General features: G+C 45.1%; 1 protein-coding gene across 1 annotated transcript; it reads left to right on the forward strand.

Moving 5' to 3' along the window:
- The first annotated feature begins 158 nt into the window (after window positions 1-158).
- SEC23IP (SEC23 interacting protein) lies at window positions 159-24,980 on the forward strand. The gene is made up of 19 exons (XM_069863721.1): window positions 159-375; window positions 3,308-3,831; window positions 5,014-5,209; window positions 5,697-5,890; window positions 6,242-6,331; window positions 7,971-8,091; window positions 8,564-8,653; window positions 9,241-9,382; window positions 10,750-10,958; window positions 12,098-12,216; window positions 12,739-12,909; window positions 13,666-13,761; window positions 13,938-14,144; window positions 15,480-15,635; window positions 16,579-16,681; window positions 17,953-18,138; window positions 18,968-19,130; window positions 22,265-22,365; window positions 23,921-24,980. The coding sequence occupies exons 1-18, from the start codon at window positions 174-176 to the stop codon at window positions 22,344-22,346; spliced, it is 3,051 nt and encodes a 1,016-aa protein (XP_069719822.1). The 5' UTR covers window positions 159-173; the 3' UTR covers window positions 22,347-22,365; window positions 23,921-24,980.
- The last annotated feature ends 223 nt before the right edge of the window (window positions 24,981-25,203 follow it).

The raw sequence follows: 25,203 nt of genomic DNA on the forward strand, positions 1-25,203 counted from the left end.
CGAGACACCATCTTAGGTGAGGGCAAGAAGGGCCTTGACCCGCCATCTTCCTTACGTCACTCGCACGCGGCGGGCTCGCCATCTTAGAAGCGGGCAAAGCGGTGCGGGCAAAAAAGGGTAGGGCGCGCCGCGTTTTTCCCGTCTCGCGCGGGCGGCGAGGAGCTGTGTCCGCCATGTTGGAAGCGGGCGGAAGCGGCGCGGCGGGCGGGGACGTGGCCGCGGGTGCGGCCATGGCGGCGGCGAAGCCTGGGGCCGCTGGCTCCGGCACCAACTTGCTCTTTTCCTCCTCTGCCACCGAGTTCAGCTTCGCTGTGCCCTTCATCCCAGTGAGCCAAGCGCCGGCGGCGCCGCCGGGCCCCGCTCTGCTGGCAGCCGGTACGGGGCGAGGGGGACGGGTTCCTGAGTCACTGGCGGGGCCTGGGGGACCCGGCGTCCCCAGATCCTGAAGGGACCGGGTGGGGAGGCGGGTGCTGAGCTCCTCTGCCGAGGGACAGGCGGTGGGAAGGGAGGAAATGGCCTCGAGCTGTGCCAGGGGAAGCTTAGACTGGATATTGGGAAAAAATCCCTCACTGAAGGGGTTCTTGGGCACTGGCGGAGGCTGCCCGGGGCATGATGGAGTCACCGTGCCTGCAGGAGTTTAAAAGCCGGGTAGATTAAATGCTTAGGGATATAGTTTAGTAACGGACGGGTACCGTTGGACTCTTTGATCTCAAAGGTCTTTTCCGACTAAGCAATTAGTTGGTTCTATGATTCATTGTGTCAGAAAACCAGCCGTGTCCTGGGCTGCATCCACAGCAATGGGACCAGGCGGGCGAGGGAGGAGATTCTGCCCCTCTGCTCCGCTCTGGTGAGACCCCACCTGGAGTCCTGTGTCCAGTTCTGGAGTCCTCAGCACAGGGAGGACGTAGAGCTGTTGGAGCGAGTCCAGAGGAGGCCATGGAGATAGTCTGTGTGATGAGATGCTTCTGCTATGAGACCAGGCTGAGAGAGTTGGGCTTGTTCGGTCTGGAAAGGAAAAGGCTTGGGGAGATCTTAGAACAGCTTTCAATACTGAAAGGGGCTCCAGGAAAGCTGGGGAGGGGCTCTGGATCAAAGAGTGCAGGGATGGGATGGGATGAGAGGAACGGTTTTAAGCAGAAAGAGTGGAGATTGAGATGAGATCTTGGGAAGAAATGTTTTGCTGTGAGGGTGGGGAGGCCCTGGCCCAGGTTGCCCAGAGCAGTGGTGGCTGCCCCATCCCTGGAGGTGCTCCAGGTCAGGTTGGATGGGGCTTGGAGCCCCTGATCCAGTGGGAGGTGTCCCTGCCCATGGCAGGGGGTGGAACTGGATGGGCAGTGAGATCTGCTCCAACCCAAACCATTTCATGGCTCTGTGTTCCATTGCACTTACTGGTTGCCCAGCCAGGCGTCATAGGGATCTAGCTGCGTAGAGCAGTTTGAGTCTTGAATCATAATTTAAAGCAGGAAAGAACAAGCCTTTTGGTTTGAATTTTAAATTGTGTAAAATGTGATCAAGATTGATCACAGTAATGTGTTGCCATCTGTGAGCCAACATGAGGAAGCTGCATGCAGCAGCAATAAATTTGTCCTGTCTCCAAGAGTGATTAATAAGTGCTTTGTGGTTTGATGATAGCAGGTAGGTTCTGGAGTGCGGGTGTGGGTGAAGTAACTGAAACATTTACTCAGAGGGCAGTGTTCCCAATGAGAAAACAGACCAATGTCATTTGTGGCTGTCAGGTGACAATCTGGGAATGGCAAGGTTCCATGTTGTCCAGGGAGGGATCCGCAGGAGGCTGTCACACAGGCGCTGTTGAAGACGGGCTGTGTTGTGTGTGGGATGAAAGCTGCCCTTGTGTGTCAGAGCTGCATTTTTGCTGGAAACTTGTGAATGTGTATGGATTGCTTGTTTTCCAGCCCAGCTTGTGTTTGTGTGCCATATTTGCAAAATTACTGGTCTGTACTGGGACCAGTGATGTTTAATATTTTCATTGACGATATAGATGGTGAGTGTGCACTGAGTAAGTCTGAAAATGACGCCAAGCTGAGGGACAGTTGTTGCACCAGAAGGACAGGATGGCATCCAAAGGGACCTGGACAGGCTGGAGAAGTGGGGCTTTGTGAACCTCATGAGGCTGAACAAGGGCAAGGTCCTGCATTGGGTCGGGTCAGTCCCTGATTTCAATACAGGCTGGGGGATGATGTGATTGAGAGCAGCCCTGAGGAGAAGGAGTTGGGGTGCTGGGAGAGGAGAAGCTCATTGTGAGCCGGCAAGGTGCAGTTGCAGCCTACAAAGCCAACTGTGTCCTGGGCTGCATCCAAAGCAGTGTGGCCAGGGATTCTGCCCCACTGCTCCACTCTGGTGAGAGCCTACCTGGAGTCCTGTGTCCAGTTCTGGAATCCCCAACATAAGAAGGAGATGAAACTGTAGGGATGGGTCCAGAGGAGGCCAAGAGGATGATCCGAGGCCTGGAGCATCTCCCATATGAGGCCAGGCTGAGACAGTTGGGGCTGTTCAGCCTGGAGAAGAGAAGGCTCTGGAGAGATCTTAGAGTAGCTTCCAGTACTGAAAGGGGCTTCAGGAAAGCTGGGGAGGGGCTTTTTACAAGGGTCTGGAGCAATAGGACGAAGGGGAATAGCTTGCCAGGTATTCTGGAAAGCTGAGAACTGGCCGTGTGGTACATGTTGTGCTTCTCTCTATTCCACAATGTTAATGAAATGTTAAATGAAGGGGAATTTTATTGTTTAGTGGCTGAGACCTTGTATTTATTATAAATAGTTGTTCTGTTTGTAGCTTGGAGATAACATATAGGCCTGAAAGTACTTTATTTTACTGAATAAAAGGTGGTTAAAATAGTCCTTTTTAGTTGTGGCTGCTGCTGCTTTTATGATTAATTAATTAGAATAGCAGCTTCCCAGGGAAGATTCTCTATGCTCCCTTGATGCTCTGTATCACAGTCAAGGAACGGATTTTAGTGCTCCTGCAGGGAACTTTGCCAGATTGGCTCGGGAAAGCCCTGACTTCAGTCGTACTTTGGTCTTTTATTTCAGATTTTTAATTTTTTATCGCTTTACTTGCAGACACCGAGTGATTGTTCTGGTCCATTTTAAATAGTCTTGAAAACTTGGTATCTCCTGTTTCATTTTATGGTGTGTTTAATCAGCAAGGATGCGTAAGCTTTGTAATCCTTTTGCCTTTGTGGGGGCTAACAGGGTTTTAGTAATAACTGATAATGTTACAGAATATTTTTGCTACATACACTGACTGTTTTGAACCTCTCCTAATATCTGTAGTGATCTTTTCTTCACAGATGATTCTGCAGATGTTGGTGAAGAGGACAGCTTCCTGGGTCAGACATCTGCCAGCCCCGCTCCACCACAGACTTTCAACTACTTCTCTCAAGTCCCCAGCGGCAGCGATCCATTTGGAAGCATCGGGCAGCAGCCCTTGACAACCATTGCACCGCCTGTTGGAGCACCAGCCTTCTCCAGGCCTCTGACTTCACTCCCACTTGGGTCTGGGTCCCAGGATGGGCAAAACGCCTTTGGCCTGCACGTCCCCAAGTCACAGTCTTCGTTCAGCGCACCGCCTGCTTCACATGGTGGAGTTGCGGCTTATCAGACTCCGCAGCAGAGCTGTCCCCCGCCTGCAAACGCATCTGCTCTTCCCCAGGGAACAGCGCAGCAGGGGTACAACCCTTACCGACACACCACCCTGAGCAGCAGAGCCAACCCGTACCTCACTCCCCCCCAGCTGCAGCAGAGCCAGGCAGCACCACCGTCCTCTGTACCCCCTGCCCAGATGTATCAGACGCCTCCAGGACCGTTGACACAGGTACGTGAATCATTCCTGAACTCCTGGCACCAGAACACAACAGCTGAAATCTCTTTGCTCTTTAAACTGAGGCCATTTCTGCCATATCCTGTCACTGGATGCCAGGGAGGAGAGACCAACCCCCACCTTGCTACAGCCTCCTTTCAGACAGTTGTAGAGAGTGATGAGGTCTCCCCTCAGCCTCCTTTTCTGCAGAGTAGCCAACCCCAGCTCCCTCAGCTGCTCCTCACAGGGCTTGTTCTCCAGCCCCTTCCCCAGCTCTGTTCCCTTCTCTGGACATGCTCCAGCCCCTCAATGTTCTCCTTGGAGTGAGGGGCCCAAAACTGAACCCAGGATTCGAGGTGCAGCCTCACCAGTGCTGAGTCCAGAGGGATGATCCCTTCCCTTCTCCTGCTGGCTACCCCATGACTGATCCAAGCCAGGATGCTATTGGCCTTGTGGCCACCTGGGCCACTGCTGGCTTACGTTCAGCCACTGCTGACCAGCACCCCCAGGTCCTTCTCCTCCAGGCAGCTTTCCAGCCGCTCTTCCTCAAGCCTGGAGGCTTGTTTTTTTCTTAAATGTATCCACTGTGACAGTTGCTGCTGATATCACTTTGTTTTAGTTGTGCTAAATGAGATCTTTGTACAATTTGACTGAAATCAGCTTTTTGTAGACTACAGTCCCTTCCAAAATCGGTTGCTTTTCTTGCATCGCTGAGGCTACATTTGAGTTTGAAATCTGCCTCTCCTGATCCCTTTGCAGGACAGTGGTTATTGAAGGGGCCACTGCTTAAAAAAGACAAAAATTTTGTGCAAAAACATAATTATCTCTAAATGAAGAAGGAGAGGCTGTCAGTTTTGTTTTCCTGTCAAGTGTGGTGGCTGGAAGAGATGAGTTGAGCCTGAATGTTGAAAATTTGGGAGAATATTTTAAATCCTGTTGGTTTTAGGCAATCAAGGTCTTAGACAATTGGAGTTTATTTGTGGGAATGAAATTCACATCCTTTCTCGATTAAAAAATGGGTAACTTTTCAAAAACATTAAGTGCCTAACTTGTCTATAATATTTTTGGATGGAAAGATAAAGTTATTGGGAAAAAAATGCTAGAAGTAAAGGCTCAGAGTGTTCTCTGTAGTTCTTACAGAACTGATCTATGCATTGCTGTGTGAGATGGAGCTGATGAGCCCATGTGTATTTCCAGTTTCCACAGCCTCCGTCACAGCTCCGTACTCCCAGGCCAGCAGGTCCCCTGGTCCCAGCACCTCCTGCTTTGCTACAGAACCAGTATGAACCAGTTCAGCCCCACTGGTTCTACTGTAAGGAGGTGGAGGACAAGCACATATGGATGCCCTTCAGCATTCTGGATTCTGCAAAGCTAGAGGAAGTCTACAACTCTGGTAAGTCGTATCATACTCGGAGGTAACCAGAAGGACTAGAAGGAGATATTTAGAGTAACACCACTGGCACAGGGAAGAGTGATATTGTGGGAATAAGTATTGCTAATATGTATCTTGAAGATGTATTTTGTGGCACTTCATTTATTTGTTTACGCTATCTGTTGCTTGGTGCTGTCAGTGTCGAGTTGTACATCACCAAAGGCGAGTGCATTTTCACATCGAATGCCTACTTATCCATCTCTGAGTTTGTTCTGTCAGCTCTGGAATAAGTGTTTGTGTCTGGGAGCTTTTCAGAGTGCTTTTTTGTTGTGTACAGCGCATATAGAATCATTTTTGGAGCAACACTGATATTCTGAAGCTTCTCTTCCATAGGATCTGCCTTAATATTCATCTCAGAAAGTGATTTGGGCTGGAGTGAGGGAGGAAAGATTGTGAGGAAAGATTGTATGTGATGATGTTGTAATGGAGTGCAACTTCTGTGTCCTAGTCCAGCCTGATCCTGAGAGCGTGGTTCTGAGCACTGATGGGGGACGCTACGACGTGTACCTGTACGACAGAGTGAGGAAAGCCGTGTACTGGGATGAGGAGCCTTCGGAAGTGAGACGATGTGTCTGGTTTTATAAGGGAGACAAAGACAGCCGGTTTGTTCCTTACACTGAGGATTTCAGTGATAAGCTGGAGGTTAGTATTAACCTTTGCATTAATGTCACCAAGAACTTGGTTGTCCTGTGTATTTATGACCTTAGAAATATTTCTTTTGAGGTTCATTAAAATGATTTCCAGCATGCAGTCCCTGGAAGTATGCAAAGTCAGCAAATCCTGGAAAGGGGAGTGGCCAGAAGGCCACGTTGCTCATGCATAGATCCTGCACCGCTGTGACTTAAAATCAACTTCCGTAGCTCTTCACATGACACTTTTGTGTAAATAAAGTTATGTAAAACGTAACCTTAATGTTACAGGTGATGCAAAAGGCTAAAAAATCGCTTGTGTGAGAATGCAGACTGATTTTGTGTAACTTGTTCACTGTTTCAGGCAGAATATAAAAGGGCTGTAACGACAAATCAATGGCATCGGCGACTTGAATTCCCAAATGGGGAAACAATTGTTATGCATAATCCAAAGGTAACAGATTTTGGTGACTGGTTCTTGCAGAATTCGCTAGGGATGGAAATATAAATTGATTGTGGTCTTAGTCCTGCTTGAAATGTTCTTCTTGGTTGTTTTGGGTATGTGTGCATTGAGGATCGTAAGGGTTATAGAACACTGAGCACCTGCTTGCTGTGATGCGCTATCATGCGATTCCTGCTTGCTTCAATGATTAAAACAAATTAAAAGAGAATGCTTGCTGAAACCAAGAAGAATAAGAGTTTATGTAGTAAATGTTGTGACTAAGCATAACTTGCAGCAAACGGGAGGCAATTGGAGTTGGTTTAACCTCAGACAGTGTATACCAAATGGAAAGGAACTTAAACTAAGAGCTTTCGCATGGAGAAGAGTGTTAATCTAACTGTAAGGCACTTAGTTTTTATATCTAAGCCATGAGGAGTCTTCCACTGCAACTGCTTTTAGGCCATGAGAAAGTATAGCAAAAAAAAGAAAATCTTTAAAAATTAGAGCTTAACAGTCTGTTGTGATGAAAAGACAGGCTTCAACCTTAATGACCAGTGCTGTTAATTGTTCCCTTATCAGAGATGCATTAATAAATAAATAAATAAATAAATGAAACAACTCAAAAGCCAGAAAGGATCATGGTTGCTCCTACTTTAAGCACTTGATAATGCTGGCTAAGGAGTTCTGTCCAGTAAAAACCTAGAGAGGGAGTGCTTAAAATGTTTAGTGTCATGAGTTCAGACTGTACTGAGTCAGTAGAAGTCCCACAAACAGCCATGTCACTGAATTCCTCACTATCCAAGGCCTGTAGGCTACTTTGAGAGTTGTCCTTCCCTGAAAAGCACTGCTACCCCCACCCCATGACACAATAATTGTAAGTAGGGGCAGTATTCAGTCTCCTCAGTAATCCTCTATGGAAGAGTGGGCACCTGGGCTTAGGATAGAGGAGCTTCAGTAATGTTTGCTTGGAGCTAAAATTGCTAAGAACCACCAAGCAGACCAGCTTCCTCAGCCACTGGTTACTTCTGTTTGTCACCTGGCTGCATTTCAAATTGATGACAACTTTCTGGGTTTGTTTGGAATCTGTTGTTGGTGAACTGTCACTACCACAAGGAGTAGCCCCAGGGTTTCCTGAGGCTTTTTGGTGTGTGTGTGCCAGTTAAGGAAGATGCAGGGTAAAAGAATCAAACCAGAGGTGTGTTAAACCATGCAGTGCTCTCAGGCTAACAGGACAGACTGAGAGAGTTGGGGTTGTTCAGCCTGGAGGCTCCAACGAGACCTAAGAGTGTCCTTCCACTACTGAAAGGGGCTCCAGGAAAGCTGGGGAGGGGCTTTTTACAAGAGCTGGGAGTGATAGGACCTGGCTGTGGGGGAAGATTGAGATCAGACATTAGGAAGAAATTCTTCACGCTGAGGGTGGGGAGACCCTGGCCCAGGTTGCCCAGAGCAGTGGTGGCTGCCCCATCCCTGGAGGTGTTCAAGGCCAGGTAGAATGGGGCTTGGAGCAACCAGATCCAGTGGGTGGTGTCCCTGCCCATGACAGTGGTTGGAAATGGGTGGGCTTTGAGGTCCCTTCTGACCCAAACCATTCTGTGATTTTAGAAATTATAAGGGTTTTTGTGTTGATAAATGGAAAGTGTGCTTTTTTCAGGTCATCGTTCAGTTCCAGCCTTCTGCCACGCCAGATGAATGGGGCACCACTCAGGATAGTCAGGCCAGACCAAGAGTGGTGAAACGTGGAATTGATGATGACCATGATGAAATTCCTGATGGTATGTGATTACTTGGAATAATCTCCCCAGGGAAGTGGTAGATTCCTCTGCAATGACACTTTTAATGCTCAGCTTGACAGGGTTCTGGACCATCTCATTTGAACTATAGATCACCTAAAAGGTTGGACCAGATGATTCTTGAGGTCCCTTCCAACCTGGCATTCTGCAATACCTGGACTCGTGGGTCTGCAGCTCAAGGGGTCGGTTTGGTTCTGTCCACAACAGTGGGTGGAACAGCAAGTGCTGTTCATGCCTGGAGTCTGGAGGTTAAAATTGTTTCTTAACCTGAGCTGCTCGAGAGAGGTGATCCGGTTTTGGTTTTTTAATCAAGAGTCCTGTAGACTGCATTACACCCTGAACCTTGTTATATAAAAGGCTTTATAAAGCAAGGATGTCTTATGGTTGCTTGGTTCTAGACTTCACAGCTGTGCTACATAGAGGTACCTGAATCTTTAATTTCCTTTTTCTACAGGAGAAATGTCCCAAATTGACCATCTGGTGTTTATGGTCCATGGCATTGGCCCTGTGTGTGACTTGAGATTTAGAAGTATCGTTGAATGTGGTAAGTGTTTGCTCGTTCAATGAGCAGTCACATTCTTAACTGTTTAGATGTGAGTCTTTATCTTGTATTCACATAAGCATGTTTCTAAATAAAAGTCTCTAGTCTGAAGATCACTTTCTGATAGGACTTTTTTGTGGTTATTTTCCAAAAGCAGAATCTGTGTTTTGTGAGATTTACAGCTTTAAATGTTCTTATTAGTCCACAACATTAGGTTTGCAGAGCTCTTTGGCTTTTGGGGCACGTGGGGTGTGTTTTGTGGTGGGCTGTTTGCTTTGTGTGGGATGTTTTTTTGTTTGCTTTTTTTTTTCTTTTTTTTTTAAATACACACCAGCACAAATGAGTAAATTCAGAGGCTGTGTCTGGTTGTGGAGTGAAAATACATTCATTGTAGAAGTTTGGTAGATAATCCACTTTTAAAAGCGATATGTTTTCATATAGTTAGAGGAGTAATACTTTCAAAGACTTTTCCACTTTGCAGTTTCCTTTGTTTGCATTTCGATTCCATCAGAAATTGAATTGAATCAGAAAAAAAGAGTATTTGTAACTGAGTATCACTGTCAGATTTTCATCACTCTTTTTCTCTGCAGTTGATGATTTTCGGACCGTTTCTCTGAAGCTGTTGCAGACTCACTTTAAGAAATCTCTAGAAGAACGGAAGGTGAGCAGGGTGGAATTCCTCCCAGTCCACTGGCACAGTTCTCTGCATGGAGATGCAACGGGTGTGGACAGGTGAGGATATGGTTTAATGCTGTGGGCTTTGTATGAGCTGCATCAGAACAGTTGTCATAGATAACGTAGTGGATAAAAAGAGAAGCTACTGTACTCTTTAGGCTCAATGAATAAATATGTGACTGGATTACAAAAGAGAATCTCTATTTTAACTAACATTTTGACGAGGAGTGTAGGGAAAGCTGGAAAGATATGGGGAGTATTTTGTTTCTCTTCATGACACTGAGTGACAGGATACGCATGCATGCACACATGCTTTTCAGTCCGGCATGGAAGTGGCTCGTGCTTTGATGCAGGAGAATGAGTGAGCATGTAGAGACAGTGAAGGTAAGGATCAGGTGCTGAGCACGGAGATGTATTGTCCAGCAGCAGGGGTGTCCAGTTTAGAGTGGAGTTTACTTTTCTGCACCTTCCTGCAGTCTCATTGACTCTGACCCTAAGGCACTGAGCCCTCTGTCCAGTCCTAGAGTAGTACCTGGATTAGTATCAGGCATTTGAGCTAAGGTTTTGTTTTGTTTTGGTTTTTTTCCATCATAATCATGGAATGGTTTGTGTTAGAAGGGACCTTAAAGATCATCCAATTCCAACCCCCTCTGCCATGGGTAGGGACACTTCTTAATATCTGTATTTGGTAGGAGTGTTACAGCATTTTAAAATCTGTTTTAAGCTCATTTCCTGGTGCCTGTCCTTTGCTGACACTTGACATTTTGAGCTGTTTTCACTTGCTTAGAGATGGAAAGTAGAAACTGGGAGGGCAGCAACCTCTACCACTTAGAGCACAAGCTGGTATTCTCCACACTGCTCTGGCTCAGTCAAGTCAAGTCATTCTTTCCTAAAGTTTGCGTCTCTTATTCTCGTTTGAACACTGCATTATTGTGAGGAATGAAGATCCTCGTTCTGTTACTCAAACCAGGCAATGTTAACTAGCCATGGTAGTCTCAGTTCTCTGCCCATCCCATTGCAGCCGTCTTAACCCCATGCGGACAGATGGTAATGCTCTTTCTCCAATAAGAGATTATGCTGCCTGCTACTTCAATTTCACCTTCAGTTTTTGCATGCGAGTTCTTTCTCTTCAGCTTCTGCTCTTAAAACTTCCCTGTCACTGTACGACAGGGGAGAGATTACTTCAGGCCTCCTTTCAGCCTGCAGAGAAGAAAAGGGAGCTGTACCTTTCTCAAATGTGAATAGTCATCAGATAGCACTGATGTACAAGTGTGCAGCAAGGCCAGAAGGCTGTATGGCTTTTAATGTCTGTGGAGACAAAGTCCATAGTGTTTCCACTGCCGCTCTGCTACCTGTCATTTCAAAAGTTAACAAAGTTCTTATCGGTAAAGACATTCATGCTTCTCATGGTTCTATATTCCTAGGAACATTAAAAAAATCACTTTGCCGAGCATCGGGCGCCTGCGCCACTTCACCAATGAAACGCTCCTTGATGTCCTGTTTTACAACAGCCCCACCTACTGCCAGACGATCGTGGATAAAGTGGGGATGGAAATGAATCGTTTGTATGCCCTTTTCATGAGTCGCAACCCAGACTTCAAAGGAGGAGTCTCTGTGGCTGGGCACAGCTTGGGTAATGATCTAAGGTTTGGGATAAAACCAGCATTTCCATGCTGAGGGAAACAGAGCCTTCATTAAGCATAAGGCTAAAATTAGCTGGTAGGGCATGACAGTCCTTCAGAATACAGCCGACTAAAAGTTGAACCCCTCTCAATAGCGAAGTGTACGGAGCTTTGAGAGAGCATCAATACTGTGTGGATGTGTGCACTTCCCTCCACCTTACCTTCAGTTTCCTTCATGAAAGAAGTTTGTGTCTAATTTGTCATTAAAAGTTGGCAAGTATCCGGTGTATTGTTAGGTGGGGAACTTCCAGTGCTGAAAGGCTCCAGGAAAGCTGAGGAGGGGCTCTTGATCAGAGAGTGCAGGGATAGGATGAGTGAGAGCGGCTTTAAGCTGAAAGAGGGGAGATTGAGTTGAGATCTTAGGAAGAAATGTTTTGCTGTGAGGGTGGGGAGGCCCTGGCCCAGGTTGCCCAGAGCAGTGGTGGCTGCCCCATCCCTGGAGGTGTTCAAGCCCAGGTTGGATGGGGCAGTTCCAGGTTCCCGGATCCAGTGGCAAGTGTTTTCTGTGATTCTGTGTCTCAGAACCCTGACTTAGTAAGATAATCTTTTGGAGCATAGAAACAGTGTTACAATGGCAAATGAGGTACTGATTTGGGCTAGCACTTTGCCTCCAGTTAGGCAAGCAGTGCAAAATGATGAAGAAAAGGTCATTTAATCATGGCTGCTATGTGAAGCTATTTCATCTGTATGAGGAAGAAGAAAAAGATACGCTTTTTGCTGAGAAGGATCATGTTCAAGTTAATACAGAATCATGGAATGGTTTGGGTCAGAAGGGACCTCAGAGCCCATTCAGTCCCACACCCTGCCATGGGCAGGGACACCTCCCACTGGATCAAGGGCTCAAAGCCTCATCCAACCCGGCCTTGAACACCTCCAGGGATGGGGCAGCCACCACTGCTCTGGGCAGCCTGGGCCAGTGTTCCACTACTCTTGTAGTGAAGAATTTCTTTGCAGTATATGAGTATTTTACTTTTAATTCAGCTGTTTGTATTGTATGTGTTGCTGTTACTATTGCATATAAATCTTGGTTAGGATTTAGAGACAGGAAAATCTGACGTTTCTCCCAAGGCAACTTTAATTCCTTTTTCAGGTTCCTTGATTCTGTTTGACATACTGTCCAACCAGAAGGACTTGGCTTCTTCAGTGAACGGTGGACCATTCTCTGGTGTTAACGGGACCACGAAGGATGTGGCTGCTCATGACAAACCGGTAATTTGTGTGCTCATCTTTTCAGGCAAAGGAGTCTGAGGTTTTCAGCAAGTTTTCCTTAAGTTTCTAGGAGTTTTTAGAATTGTGGGTTCTGATGGTACTTTTTAACACGTTAATTGAAGTGCTGTTCAGTAAATGCTGTCCGTTCCCAGGACTAACGCTTCACAACTCTCAAGTTCCAAGTAGGCCAGTAGTGAGATTTGATCATGAGCATCACCCGTGTGGACACACAGCTTGGTCTTACCAGTACCTGAACGGTGAGGGAGATGCGTTAGAGGGAAAGAATCTTTGTTCAGGCTAGGAATGATGATCAGTTATTTGCTGCTTAAAAAGAGATATTTTCTGGGTGCTGGAAACCTCAAAAAACCTTTTGTCTCTCTATAAGTTTTCAATAGTTGTTCTGCTATTATTAGTGAAAAATCTGTGTCCTGCTTCGCTAAAAAAAGAGCATAAACTTACAAATAATGTTTTCAAGAGGGAGCTTTTCACTGTTGAATGATGTGATTGTGCTGTTTTGTTAAGATGACTGAAGATACCAGTTCCTTGGGCTCCTCAATTACTACTTCTGGTGATGAGCTTTGTGAGGCTGAAGTGGATGATGATGTTCCTACTTTGCAGAAGACTTTGGAAATGCTTAGTTTGTCAGAGTATGCAAGCACTTTTGAGAAGGAGCGAATCGACATGGAGTCTTTGGTACAGCAGTGTTCACTTGACTTTTGGGGACTGCCTGGGGTGTAGATGCTTATGTTTGGGTCTTCATTGTTTGATGGTGGGTTGTCTTCTTTTCTTCACGTGTTTAATGTACCATAAGGCATGAAAGCATTGCAAAAGGGTAAGAAAGTGTATGTCTGACATGAAAACTAAATGTTACGTGAATACTTTTTATATTATGTTTTTCCCCTGGTTATTTTTGGGGCAGCTTGTATTGTTTCTTCTCAATTCCTTTGTATTTGCTATAGCTTTATGAAATGTCTTCTCTAATTCTTACTCGCAATGACTTAAGAAATGATCTGAGGGCTGGAGCCCCTCTGCTGTGAGGACAGGCTGAGGGAGATGGGGTTGTTAGCCTGGAGAAGAGAAGGCTGTGGGAAGAGCTTAAAGCAGCTTCCAGTACGTGAAGGGGCTCCAGGAAAGCTGGGGAGGGAATTTTTACAAGGGCCTGGAGTGATAGGACGAGGGGGAATGGCTTTAAACTGGGAGATTTAGATTAGACATTAGGAAGAAGTTCTTCATGCTGAGGGTGGGGAGGCCCTGGCCCAGGCTGCCCAGAGCAATGGTGGCTGCCCCATCCCTGGAGGTGTTCAAGGCCAGGTTGGATGGGGCTTGGAGCCCACGGCAGGGGATGGAACTGGATGAGCTTTGAAGTCCTTTCTGACCCAAATCTTTCTGTGATTCTGTGTTTCTAGAGAAGTTATAAACTGTGCTTTAATGTGTGTGTTTTTTTTGTAGCTGATGTGTACAGTCGATGACCTGAAGGAAATGGGGATCCCTCTTGGACCAAGAAAGAAAATAGCAAATTTTTTGAAAGACAGAGCAGCCAAGCAGGTAAGCGTGCATTTCAGGAATGAAATAAAATGTTGTTCGGCAAATGTAACTGATTTTCTTGCTGTGGAGTAACTTCTTCTTTAACATACTCATTAACGTCATGGATATATTAAAGGAATTAAATAAAGGAACTGTGAAATAACCCTTTTTCCTGGTTTTGAAACATATCTCAAAAGGAACAAAAGAAGGCGATAGCGGAAAAGAAAGCGATGTTGGCTGCCACTCTCCAAACTCAAGAAGATGCTCAGAAAGCAAAGGACACAGTAAATTCTGTCTCCCCTTCTGAGGCTGGTCAGCTGCGCTCAAAGAGGAAGCTTCCAGTGGGTGCATCCGTTTCTTCTGTGAACATCGACTATGAATATTTTGAGGTTGGAACCGGCCAGGTGAGACTATGTAGATTTAGATGAATCATTTGGAACAACGCTGTCCTTTTGCTTGGTTTTGGGTTTTTTTAACGGTGACTTTGTGCCACTTCCCTTGGTTGTTGCACAGACACTGTGTTTAGGTAGAGCTTTACCCTTTGGTGGGAGAGTGGGTTATATTAGTGACAATCAAAACTTGTTGTCACAGTTTAGCCCCAGCCCAGGCAATTTCATCAGCTAAAACTGAGCAGTTGGGTTCCCAGTTCCCTTCTCCCTGACCCTCAGGGAAAGGGAAATGAGAGGAAAAAGACTTGCAGGCTGGAAACTTGAACTAAAGTCTTAATGAAATAATAATACTGAAAATAAAAAGGAAGTAATAAAATGTATAAAAATATATGAGATCGTGCCCCCACCCCTCAATACCTCCACCACAGATGCTGCAGAGCAGACACAGGGGAAAGGATCTGAGGCCAGGAGGGAGCTGGGCTCAGGGACTGGATTCAGGGACTCACGGATCCAGGGTCAGGGGCAAACAGCCAGACGAGGTCCTCGCTGGACGTGTGCCACCAAAGAAGAGAGAGAGATCCCTCAGTTTTATCCGAAGTGTAACGTGTACAGGATGGAATCTTCCGTGGTCAGATTGGGGTCACCCCTCTTGTCCACATCTCCCTGCAGGTGTGACCTCTTCCGCCTCTTTCCCTTACGGCTCCTCCAGCTCGAGGATGGCCTGGGTTTCTGTAGGAAGAAGTGTAAGCAGTGGCCTTTCTGCATCCCAGTGCCCCGTGTGATCGCTGTGAGAGGGAAACCCTGCCTGAAACACATGCAGTTCACTGTCAGAAAATGAAGCTATTTAGACAAGACTGAGCTGAAGTCAGGGACTGATCTTACTTTAACTCAAACCACAACACTTGTTATAATGAGAATGCCACTCCAGTTTGGTTTCTGTTTCATAGAGAGTGAGCTGTGAAGTCAGTTCTGTTCCAGAAGCAGAACTGCGTGAATGATGTAATATTGAATGATTCTGTGGCCTTACAGTTAACATGGTAGCCTGAAGTGATCCATTTATGCTGTTGCAGACTTCAAAAAACAAACCTTCCTGTTTGAAAAACCTGTCTTCCTGTTTGAAAAAGATCTTTTCAATTTGTTGTACTTTTGATTTTTTTTAATAACAAAAGTGTTCTAACATTATAAAACGTGCTGATACCACAGTATTAATGTGGAAGAGAGCAAGGCAGCTGAAGCTTCCTGGAAGTACAATGAGCACATGGTTGATTTAATACCCAGCCTGTTTTTCTAAGCATTGTGCTAACTAGCGGGCCGTTCTGAGTGATCACAGATCTGATTTCTGTCTGGTAGGTTTCTGTGGTTTACAGTGCGTTGGATTTTGAGCCAGATATTTTCTTTGCTCTCGGTTCTCCTATCGGTGTGTTCCTCACTGTGAGAGGTGTGGAGAAGATTGATGAAAACTACAGACTCCCTACCTGCAAGGGATTCTTCAACATCTATCATCCAGTAAGTAAGCAGTGCTTTTGAGATTTGGTTTGAATTCATGCAGGTGATGGTGATGCAGAATATGCAGTTTTAAGCTCTGGGCATTACAGCTCCTGATCCCTGATGTACATTTCCCATCACACCCTTTTTAAAACAATGACTTAACTGAAATATATATTCCAAACATTTGTGGTCTTTACTGTGAAAATCATAGAATCATTTGGTTGGAAAAGACCTTTGTCCACTACTAAACCATATTCCTGAGCACTTAATCTACCTGTCTTTTAAACCGTTCCAGGGATGGGGACTCAACCACTTCCCTGGGCAGCCTCTGCCAGTGCCCAGAACTGTTTTGGTGAAGAAATTTTTCCTGATAGCCAATCTAAACCTCCCCTGGTGCACCTTGAGGCCATTTCCTCTTGTCCTAAAAGTGACAAGAAGTCATTAGAAGTGAAGCAGAGCTGGCTGTGGGTTCCACGTGCAGCATTCCAGGGATGGATTGGCTTGATGATATTTGCCCTGTTCATTTTCAGAGCTTAAAGAACTTATTCTCATTAATTTCAAACCACTCTTATAGATGCCTACAAAGTGTTTGTATTTGAGCTGTTTACAGAACTTTTCTGAGTTTTCAGTGTAGATTCTGTGAGATCCTCAGTGGTTTTGCAGTGCATGCAGTACACTTGTCCTCTTCTGTCCTGTCTGGTTTCTAGAGATCAGCAGAGCACAAGAATGTTTTGTTGTTCTTTTGCTGTTTTATTTCCTTTTTTAGAATCTCTGTAGGAGAACAAGATCTAATTAGGTAATGAACCTGCTAAATCTTACTATTAAACTACATGGTCATGAGCTGAAATAGAACAGAATTAAAAACTGATTCTCTATTAATCAGAAATGGGTTTTTTTTCCACCAAAATGCAATAATTGGAATAGCTTCTAATCTAAGTGTCAACGTGTTGTTTCTTAACAGCTTGATCCAGTGGCATACAGGTTAGAGCCAATGATCATCGAAGACATAGATTTAAAACCAGTTCTTATTCCCCATCATAAAGGCAGAAAAAGACTTCATCTAGGTAAAAAGAAAACTTAATTCTTATATGGATCTTATTCCTCATTTACTCATTTGATGCATTAGAATATTGTAAGATTTTAAGGGGTTAATGGATGTTCTCGGATTATCTGACTGTTTTTTCTAACCATCAGGGGGAATTCCTCCTAGCCCTGTAAGCTGGGCATTCCTAACTGCATTCAGATGAAATAGTTGCAATTCCTCAATCTTTGAGTTTCTAATTAACAAAGTTGCATTTTACAATCTTCATACATCACTTGTTCACTTTAAAACCTAAGATGATGTGAAACAGAAACTGAATTTACTGCTTTCTTTTAACGTGTCCCTAGTGCCCACCATGAAGTGTTTAACCAGTGTCTGCTCAGTACTGGGAACACTGAGGAGAAAGGGGGTTCCGTAGCAATTGGTGTGCAGGGGCTGGATGTTATTGCTCACAAGTACACGTTGGATCAAGGTGCTATCCTTCAATTTTGCATTCCTGATAAGGAAAGTCAGTTTTGCTGTACACTGACAATATTAGTTGACAGAGCCCTCCTGAGAGCCCATATTGGAAAAATTCCACGGCATCTGTACTTTGGAATGGTACATCAGAGTGAATCTACAGTCTTAGATGAGGCCAAGTGTTTCTTAAAGATCGTTTTAGGTTGCAACTCTTAAACAATGTGTATAGGAAAGGAGGAAAATATGGTCTGCTGGTCTTTACTGGTTTTCTTTCAATGTAGCTGAATGTTCCATTGAAAATACTCGTGAGCCCTGATCCAAGAGACACACAGGGCTCTAACTGGTTATTGTGAAGAGCTCTCCCTCATTCGGAAGTTCCCAGCAGTACTGGATGGCAGCTTGGTTACTGGTGACACAGCTAGAGCTGTCTGGGAGTGTTTCTCCAAACACGCTGCTGCTACAGGAGACATTGGCTGCTCCTCTGGTCTCTTCTGCGTTTTAAACTTGTCTCTTTTCCTTAAGTGTCGGGTGTTGGGAGGGATGGTGGGGGTGGGGGTAGCGTAGCGAGGGATTGGCTGGCAGAACTATTTTTGTGGACTCTTCTGGGCTTGGAGGTTTTAGAACTGTTCTGCACCAGCAGAGGTTCAAGCATTGACCATAAAGTGAGAAATTAATTGGATATTCATTAACATTTCCCCTAATATTTTTAAATGGAACAGAGAAAGATGACACAGCAGGCCTGTTTCTCCTTGTGACTGGGATGTGTCTGAACAGGATTTATTTTATCATTCACGTCCTTCTGCTATTGCAATGTTTATTTATCATTTATTTTAGAGTTGAGAGATTCTCTCTCTCGCATGGGATCTGACCTGAAACAAGGGTTTATCAGCTCTTTGAAGAGTGCCTGGCAGACCCTGAACGAATTTGCACGCGCTCATACATCTTCAACTCAGCTACAAGCGGAACTGGAGAAAGTAGCCAACCAAATTAAAGAGGAGGAAGAAAAACAAGTGGTGGAAGGTATGTGGGCACGTTTTTGGCTTTCTTTTAACTTACTTGATCTCAAATTAGTAGAAACTTGAGCTACTTGACTGCTTGCTATTGATTTCCTGATCCTATTAAGAAGGCCTCTGTGCTCCCGTATTATTATTGTGAATGTAAGATCTATTGGTGCATTTTTATGCCTTTTAGGAAAGGAAGAGTTAGCTTTTATTGTAGAATATTTTAAGCTTGAGTTTGTATAAGCTGTCAGCTTTGTGTTAGAAGGGCAGGTTTCTAAGTCAGTTGTGTTTTCTTTCCTCTCAGGGCGACTTCAGTAGAAGTTGATATTTATTGGTGAGATTTACTCTCTTCAGTAGTGTTTGCTGAGTTTTTGGCATGAGCTAAGAAACATTCAAGTATGTGCTCTAGCAAAAAAAATGCTGCTGAGAAAAATAAACTGAAGTCGGATATAAATATTACCTCTAACGATACCAAGAGCAGGCTTGAATTAACCATTGATGTTTAGTAATGCTGGCTTTGTTTATACTTATAAAGACATTGCTCTTGGTTTAACTCGAGGATAGGGGTTGACTCCAGGCAAGGGGGAAGTAAAATGTGTTATTTCAGGTAATTTGCTTGTGGAATGACTGGATCTGTCTGTGGGGTTTTAAAAATGGCTCAGTTACTGCTTCTTGTGAGCTATTCTTTTAGCAAAACCTGTTCTGAAAGCATAAGGCCTGTAGTTCCATTATCCTTCCTGAGTTACATAGTGGCACGCTGGTCAGTTGAGGTGACTGTGATATTTCTTGACCCTCGTCCAACAGGCTGTGCTCGATGCTAGTTTTAATCTGAAACTCTTTCATTGTAGCTGAAAAGATCACTGAAATTCCAGAGCCTCCGAAAGATGAAGATTACTTAGTGAAGGTTGGAATGCTCAATGGAGGACGCCGCATTGATTATGTTCTACAAGAGAAACCGATAGAAAGCTTCAATGAATACCTCTTTGCTTTACAGAGTCATTTGTGCTACTGGTAAGAGGAAGTGTTTGTGATTCTTTAAGTCCTTCTTCTCTGCTATAACTCTATCTTTACGTGTTGGTAAGGACGTGCCTGACATTTATTTTACTCCTGTTGTCTGTTACTTACTGGGACCAATATGATAACTGTTGGAATTGTGTTTCCTGTCTTGATTGCTTTATGATAAAACCCCAGGTGATTTCTGTCAAAACTCATGCCCTGATGTTTCACACGCATAACTGGCTTTATAGACACAGAACTATTTTTCAGGCTACTGCTGCTTTGAGAAGTTAAACGCTGCAAAAGGACAAACCAGTTTTACAGCCATCAGAACAGTGGTTGATCTATATGTATGCCTGTGACCCAGGAGCCTGGAGAGTTCTGGGCCTTTGTAATCCTTGAAGTGTTTGAAAAAGATGACTATTGAGTTAGATATGAGATCACCCTCGCTTAACGTCTGCCCCATCCCTGGAGGTGTTCAAAGCCAGGTTGGATGGGGCTTGGAGCAACCTGATCCAGTGGGAGGTGTCCCTGCCCATGGCAGGTGGGCTGGAACAGGATGGGCTTTGAGGTTCCTTCCAACCAAAACCATTCTGTGATTCTATGATTAAGCCAAACAGTATCCATGATTGTCCAGGAGCGTCAGTCTTATACAGTTCTGTGTTAGCACAGAGTAAACAGATCTATTGTCCTGTTGGCAGCAAAGACACTGCACACTGTTGTTCTCAGCTTTGACAGCGAAACACACACCTTCAGCTACAAATGTCTTCAGAATGAGAGCTCTGTGAGCATTTTGACAACTGTAGTTATTGATGAAAAGGAACTGTATTAGACTACAACTTATAGAATCACCAGGTTGGAAAAGACCCACCGGATCATCGAGTCCAACCATTCCTATCACTGTCCAGGGTCGCTCGCAGCAGGTGACGTGGGGGCACACCCTGGGGTGCATCCACCCCTGCAGTGATGCTCCAGCAGGGGGTCCCCACCCTGGCCCCCAGTGTTCCCAGGGCTCCCCTTCAAGCCCCCTTCTGGTTGCTGCAGCCTCCCCGGAAAGCAGACCCCTGGGGCTGGGGAGTGGGTGAAAGCAGGGCAGGGCTCCGTGCCTCAGTTTCCCCATGGATAAAGTGCTGGGGTTTTGGGGGGCACAGGTGCATGACAAGACTGGCTCGCCCCTCGTGGGGGTGCTTCGGGGGTCCCTCCAGAGCAAAGCCTGTGTCGCTGCCACTGTGGCGGCGCCGGGCTGGCCCGAACTGAGTTGTGCTGTCAGGCAGAGCCATGTCCATACTCCAGCCCCACACACTCCGGGGGGAACCTCCCGGCCTCCGGCACCCCCATAGTCCTGGGGCACCTTCAGTCCTCTGAGAACCCTTATTGCCCTTAAGGGAAACCTGCACCCAAGGGCACCTCCTGGGTGCCCCATCCCAAGCCTTGGGGCACCCCCATCCTCACAGCTTTGGGGTGCTTGCCACTCCTAGGGGTACCCCACACTTTTCAGCCACTTCTCCTCCCTGAGGGCATCCATACAGCTGTAGAAAACCTTCATTACCTCTTCCTGTTGGAATGAAATCACCTGCTATTGATGCTCTGTTGTCCAAGATGAACAAATAAAAGGAAGGAAAAAGGCCCTGTGGATCTTCCTGTAAGTTTGGATGGCCATGATTTACCACTTGTGCACCGAAGGTTGCTCATATACTGAACAATTTATCAAACAAGAAGCAGAGTTTGATGTCACAGAATGGTTTTGGTTGGAAAAGACCTACATTGCCAGAACTCGGCAGCTGCTGGAGAAGGGATTATCAGGAGGACAGAGCTCCCTGTGCCGTCAGTGACTCGGTGGTTCGCAGTGCCGTTTCGAAGGTAGGGGCGAAGGAAACAGGAGTTCCTTTCCACAAGGTGGCAGCCGATCATTGCCAGGTTCTTAAAAACCGGCTCCGCAGAGCTACATTTGGTCATCCGGGTGAGGAAGATAAGCATGGTGATTACTAACCCAAATACTAGCAGGGTTTTTGGGAGAGTTGTTTTGGGTGTATTTTGGAGGGGATTGTTGTGGAAGGCCTTGAATGGAAGGATCCATGTGTTGGAGAGAATGGGCCTTCTGTGTTGACGCATCTGCTTGCTTGTTTGCTTGCTCATTTAGTAGTGGAGACAGATCACCAAGAAATCACAGAATCATTGAATGGTTTGGGTTGGAAGGGACCGCAAAGCCCATCCAGTCTCAACCCCATGGCAGGGACACCTCCCACTGGTTCAGGTTCCTCCAAGCCCCATCCAGCCTGGCCTTGAACACCTTCAGGAATGGGGCAGCTGCCACTTCCCTGGGCAACCTGGACCGGGGCCTCCCCACCCTCAGCGTGAATAATTTTTTCCTAATGTCTAACCTAAATTTTCCCCCTTCCAGTTTAAAATCATTTCCCCTCATCCTATCACTCCAGGCCCTTGTAAAAAGCCCCTCCTCAGCCCCAGTCCTCAGCTGAGGACAATATAGATCTGTTAGAAAGGGTTCATCTGCTGTTGGGGATTCCAGAACAGGACACAATTCTGTCTCTGTGCTCAACTGCAGAAAATAATCTGTAGTCCCTTAACCTGGACATTTCACTCTGTCCTGGGGCTCCATAAATGACTTCTTGCACGTTTGCAGGATCACTGTTCTGAAAGTGTACATCTCCTTTACTGCTTCCCTATGTTATTTTTTTTTTAAAAGCCTGGGAATCTGCCCTTTCCTAACACCACCTGCAGCTTGAGAACGCTCTTAAAATTTGCCTGTTTTATTTTGTTGTCATTTAAAGTTATTGTTGCTCTTATTTTGGCATTGTTTCTGTGAGTTTAAATACCATTTTACAGACAAGTAAGAAAATAAATTCTGTCCATGTTTAATTTGAATTCAGATAGCCTGCAGCTTTGATTTTGAAAAGAGGAGAAAAAATGAACAGCTTGGTAACATGGCACATGAATTGTATTAAACTTTCATTTATTTGAGAATTTCCGTACTTTTTAGTGCAAAGCTGGTAGTGGTCAGGTTGTGTTCCCGAAAGATAAGTACCAGAGCAAGAGGCTGTGCCAAGCGTTTAGAGAGCTGGAGTGTTCTTTACGGGAATTGGAATGTGGACTGTACTGAAATAATGCCTTTTTTTTTTAATTCTTCCCAGGGGGTCTGAAGACACTGCCTTGCTGTTTCTCAAAGAGATATACAGGACTATGGATATCAATCCTGAGCAACCACAGCATTGATGTACAGAAACCTGAATTTGTAAGTTTGTTCTAGTAGGATTTATGTACTCTGATTAAATCCAGCTGCAACCTGGGTGTCTTTACTTTCCCTTTTTTTCTTCTGAAGTTCAGATGGTGAATCAGGCAGCCCCAAAGTGTTGTTTGGGTTGCCAAAACAATTTCTACGTTTAAATGCAGGGGAAATTGTAAATCTGTTCACCAAAGGTATCTGATGTTAGAGGTTATTGTAAATAATATTTGCCAGTACAGATATGTCAACAAATATGATCTCTCTTTATCATGTTTCACTCCAGTTCAATTGCTCTATGAATGTTTAAGCGTAGGAAAACTTGGTGATGTTGGCTACAATGAAATTGTGTTTCCAGTGCAGTAAATTAAAGGACACTGACAATGATCCAGGGTTGTAATGTTCATATTGTACTCTTGGTGACTAATTGTGCATGTGTGTGCTGAGAAAAAGGTCATTCCTCTCTGAAGATGATGTTAATCATTGATACCAATAAATTACTGAATGATTCCTCTCTATACCCCAGAGTTTTGTTATCCTTGTATAGGTAAGAATTCCAGTAGAACAAGTGAAACAAGGTCGAATGGAAGTTGGTTCCCTTTTGAATAGAAGTTAAATGCTCAATCATAGAATTGTTTGGGATGGAGGGGACCTCAAAGCCCATCCAACCTGAACTTGAACACCTCCAGGGATGGGTCTTTCAGGACATCTCTGGGCAACCTGGGACAGGGCCTCGCTACCCTCATCATGAAGAATTTCTTCCTAATGTCTAATCTAGGTCTTCCAATTTAAAGCCATTCCCTTCCAATTTAATTTAAATTTAATTAATTTATATTTAAAGCTGTTCCAATTTAAAGCCATTCCCCCTTGTCCTGTCACTCCAGGCCCTTGTAAAAAGCCCCCCCCAGATTTCCTGGAGCCCCTCTCAGTACTGGAAGGTTGCTTTGAGATATGAGATCTCCTGAGAACCTTCTCTTCTCCAGCTCCCTCAGCCTGTCCTCATAGCAGAGGGGCTCCAGCCCTCAGATCATCTCCCTGGCCTCCTCTGAACCTGTTCCAACAGGTTCCAACAGTTCTATCTCCTTCCTATGTTGGGAATTTTTCATTGAGAACCACACAGTTGGTGGATTGTTCATTGAGGTGTCATGCAACAAAGCACAGCCAAGGATGCCTGTGTGGTTGGAATAGAATTGCTCAGAACATCAGAAGGATGTCTGTATGGAACTTTAGGAGCTGCTCAGAACTTCTCTCACCATGTGCTTGACTGAAGAACAATTGGGATTAGGCTTCAGATCCCAGAGGCCTAACTGGGAAGGCAGGTAGGGCCCACTGGGATGCACTTCATGCTGCATGCTGCCAGACCACGATCTTGTTCACATGAGAAAAAATGTCTCTATATGGGCTGGGTAAAATATTGATTAAAAATTAGATTAAAAGCTTGTAGGGAGTCTTAGATCTTGTCAAGTGCTCTCGGAGTTGACTGGGGTATTTAATTCTATTGGTGTGGAGTGGAGAGACACTCTGTTTCCTACTTACCATATGTCCACATTCTGTTTTCTCTGCGCAGCCATACCTGCTGCTCCGACAGACCTGGGGACAAACATGTGGAAGAACATCAAGTGTTTTCAGAGTTACGGATGTCAGGAGGAGCGTCAGACACTTTTCCTGCCAGTCCGGAACTTGCTCCAACTCTACCTTCTTCTCTCGCTGCAAGGAAACTTAAATGTTGAGATGATCACCACCGCAATTCAAGAGATGGATGCAATGACTCAATTCTGATCTGAAATCAGTCGAATTGTCCAATTCCCGGTATAAAGTGATCGCCAAGGAAGGCTTCTTGGTGTGCCGATCCTTATTTTTCTCTTTCAGCTGCTCTGTCTTGGGCTGTCAAACAGGCTTTGCCCTTTGAGGCAGCATGTCCCTGTTAGAAAGGACTTGTTGAGAAACAGCAGTAAGCTGCTTTTCTTGACACATTTGTCTGTCCACCTTGTAAAACTCAAGTATGAACTGTAGCCATAACCATCTTTAATAGAGATTACCTAAAACAGTTCGTATTTACTAGAAATTAGCAACGGGAATAATTTTCTTACTATTGTAAGTGTGATGAAGATTATTTTATAAAGACCTTTTTAAGCCTCTGTTAAGAGTTTTATTGTGGGTTTTTTTTAAGTGAAAATGAACCTTTAGCTTTGAAAATGTGATAAGTTTGTTACAGTTGGTTCAGTATTCCCATCCTCTGAAATGAAGAATGATATAAGTAACATTTTGATCTGGTAATTAAGGTAATTTTAGTGAAATTAGGTTGCAGCTGTAAGGACTGAAATATTGACCTTGCAGTTTAATGTCTCGAAGTAGTTAATGTACACGTAGATGAATCCAAAACTCATGGCTGCTGGATGATAATCTAGGTCTAGACTTGCAATCCAGATTCCATTTTCATGTGATGAAGTTGAGATGAGTTGGGTACTATGAAATCCTCAGAATTCCCGTCTCTGAATACTGAGCTTCTGTAGCTTTCTTCTGGCTTAAACTTACATGCACACTGTGGCTTTTCCTAATACAAGTAACTTGCCCTCATTGCTGACTGTTGGCCTCTTGTTGTTGCAGTAAATGAGCTTGGAAATGCAGTATGGTTTTTTTTTTCCTTGGTGTATGTGAAATACACATTATTGTGTATATATTGGTTATTTTAACTAAAAATCCATTCAGCTCCACCCCCTCATTGGCAGGGACCCCTCCCACTGGATCAGGTTCCTCCAAGCCCCATCCAACCTGGCCTTGAACACCTCCAGGGATGGGCCAGCCACCTCTGCTCTGGGCAGCCTGGGCCAGGGCCTCCTCATCCTCACA

The sequence above is a fragment of the Phaenicophaeus curvirostris genome, chromosome 9, assembly GCF_032191515.1.
Source record: "Phaenicophaeus curvirostris isolate KB17595 chromosome 9, BPBGC_Pcur_1.0, whole genome shotgun sequence".
In the NCBI taxonomy this organism is placed as follows: domain Eukaryota; kingdom Metazoa; phylum Chordata; class Aves; order Cuculiformes; family Cuculidae; genus Phaenicophaeus; species Phaenicophaeus curvirostris.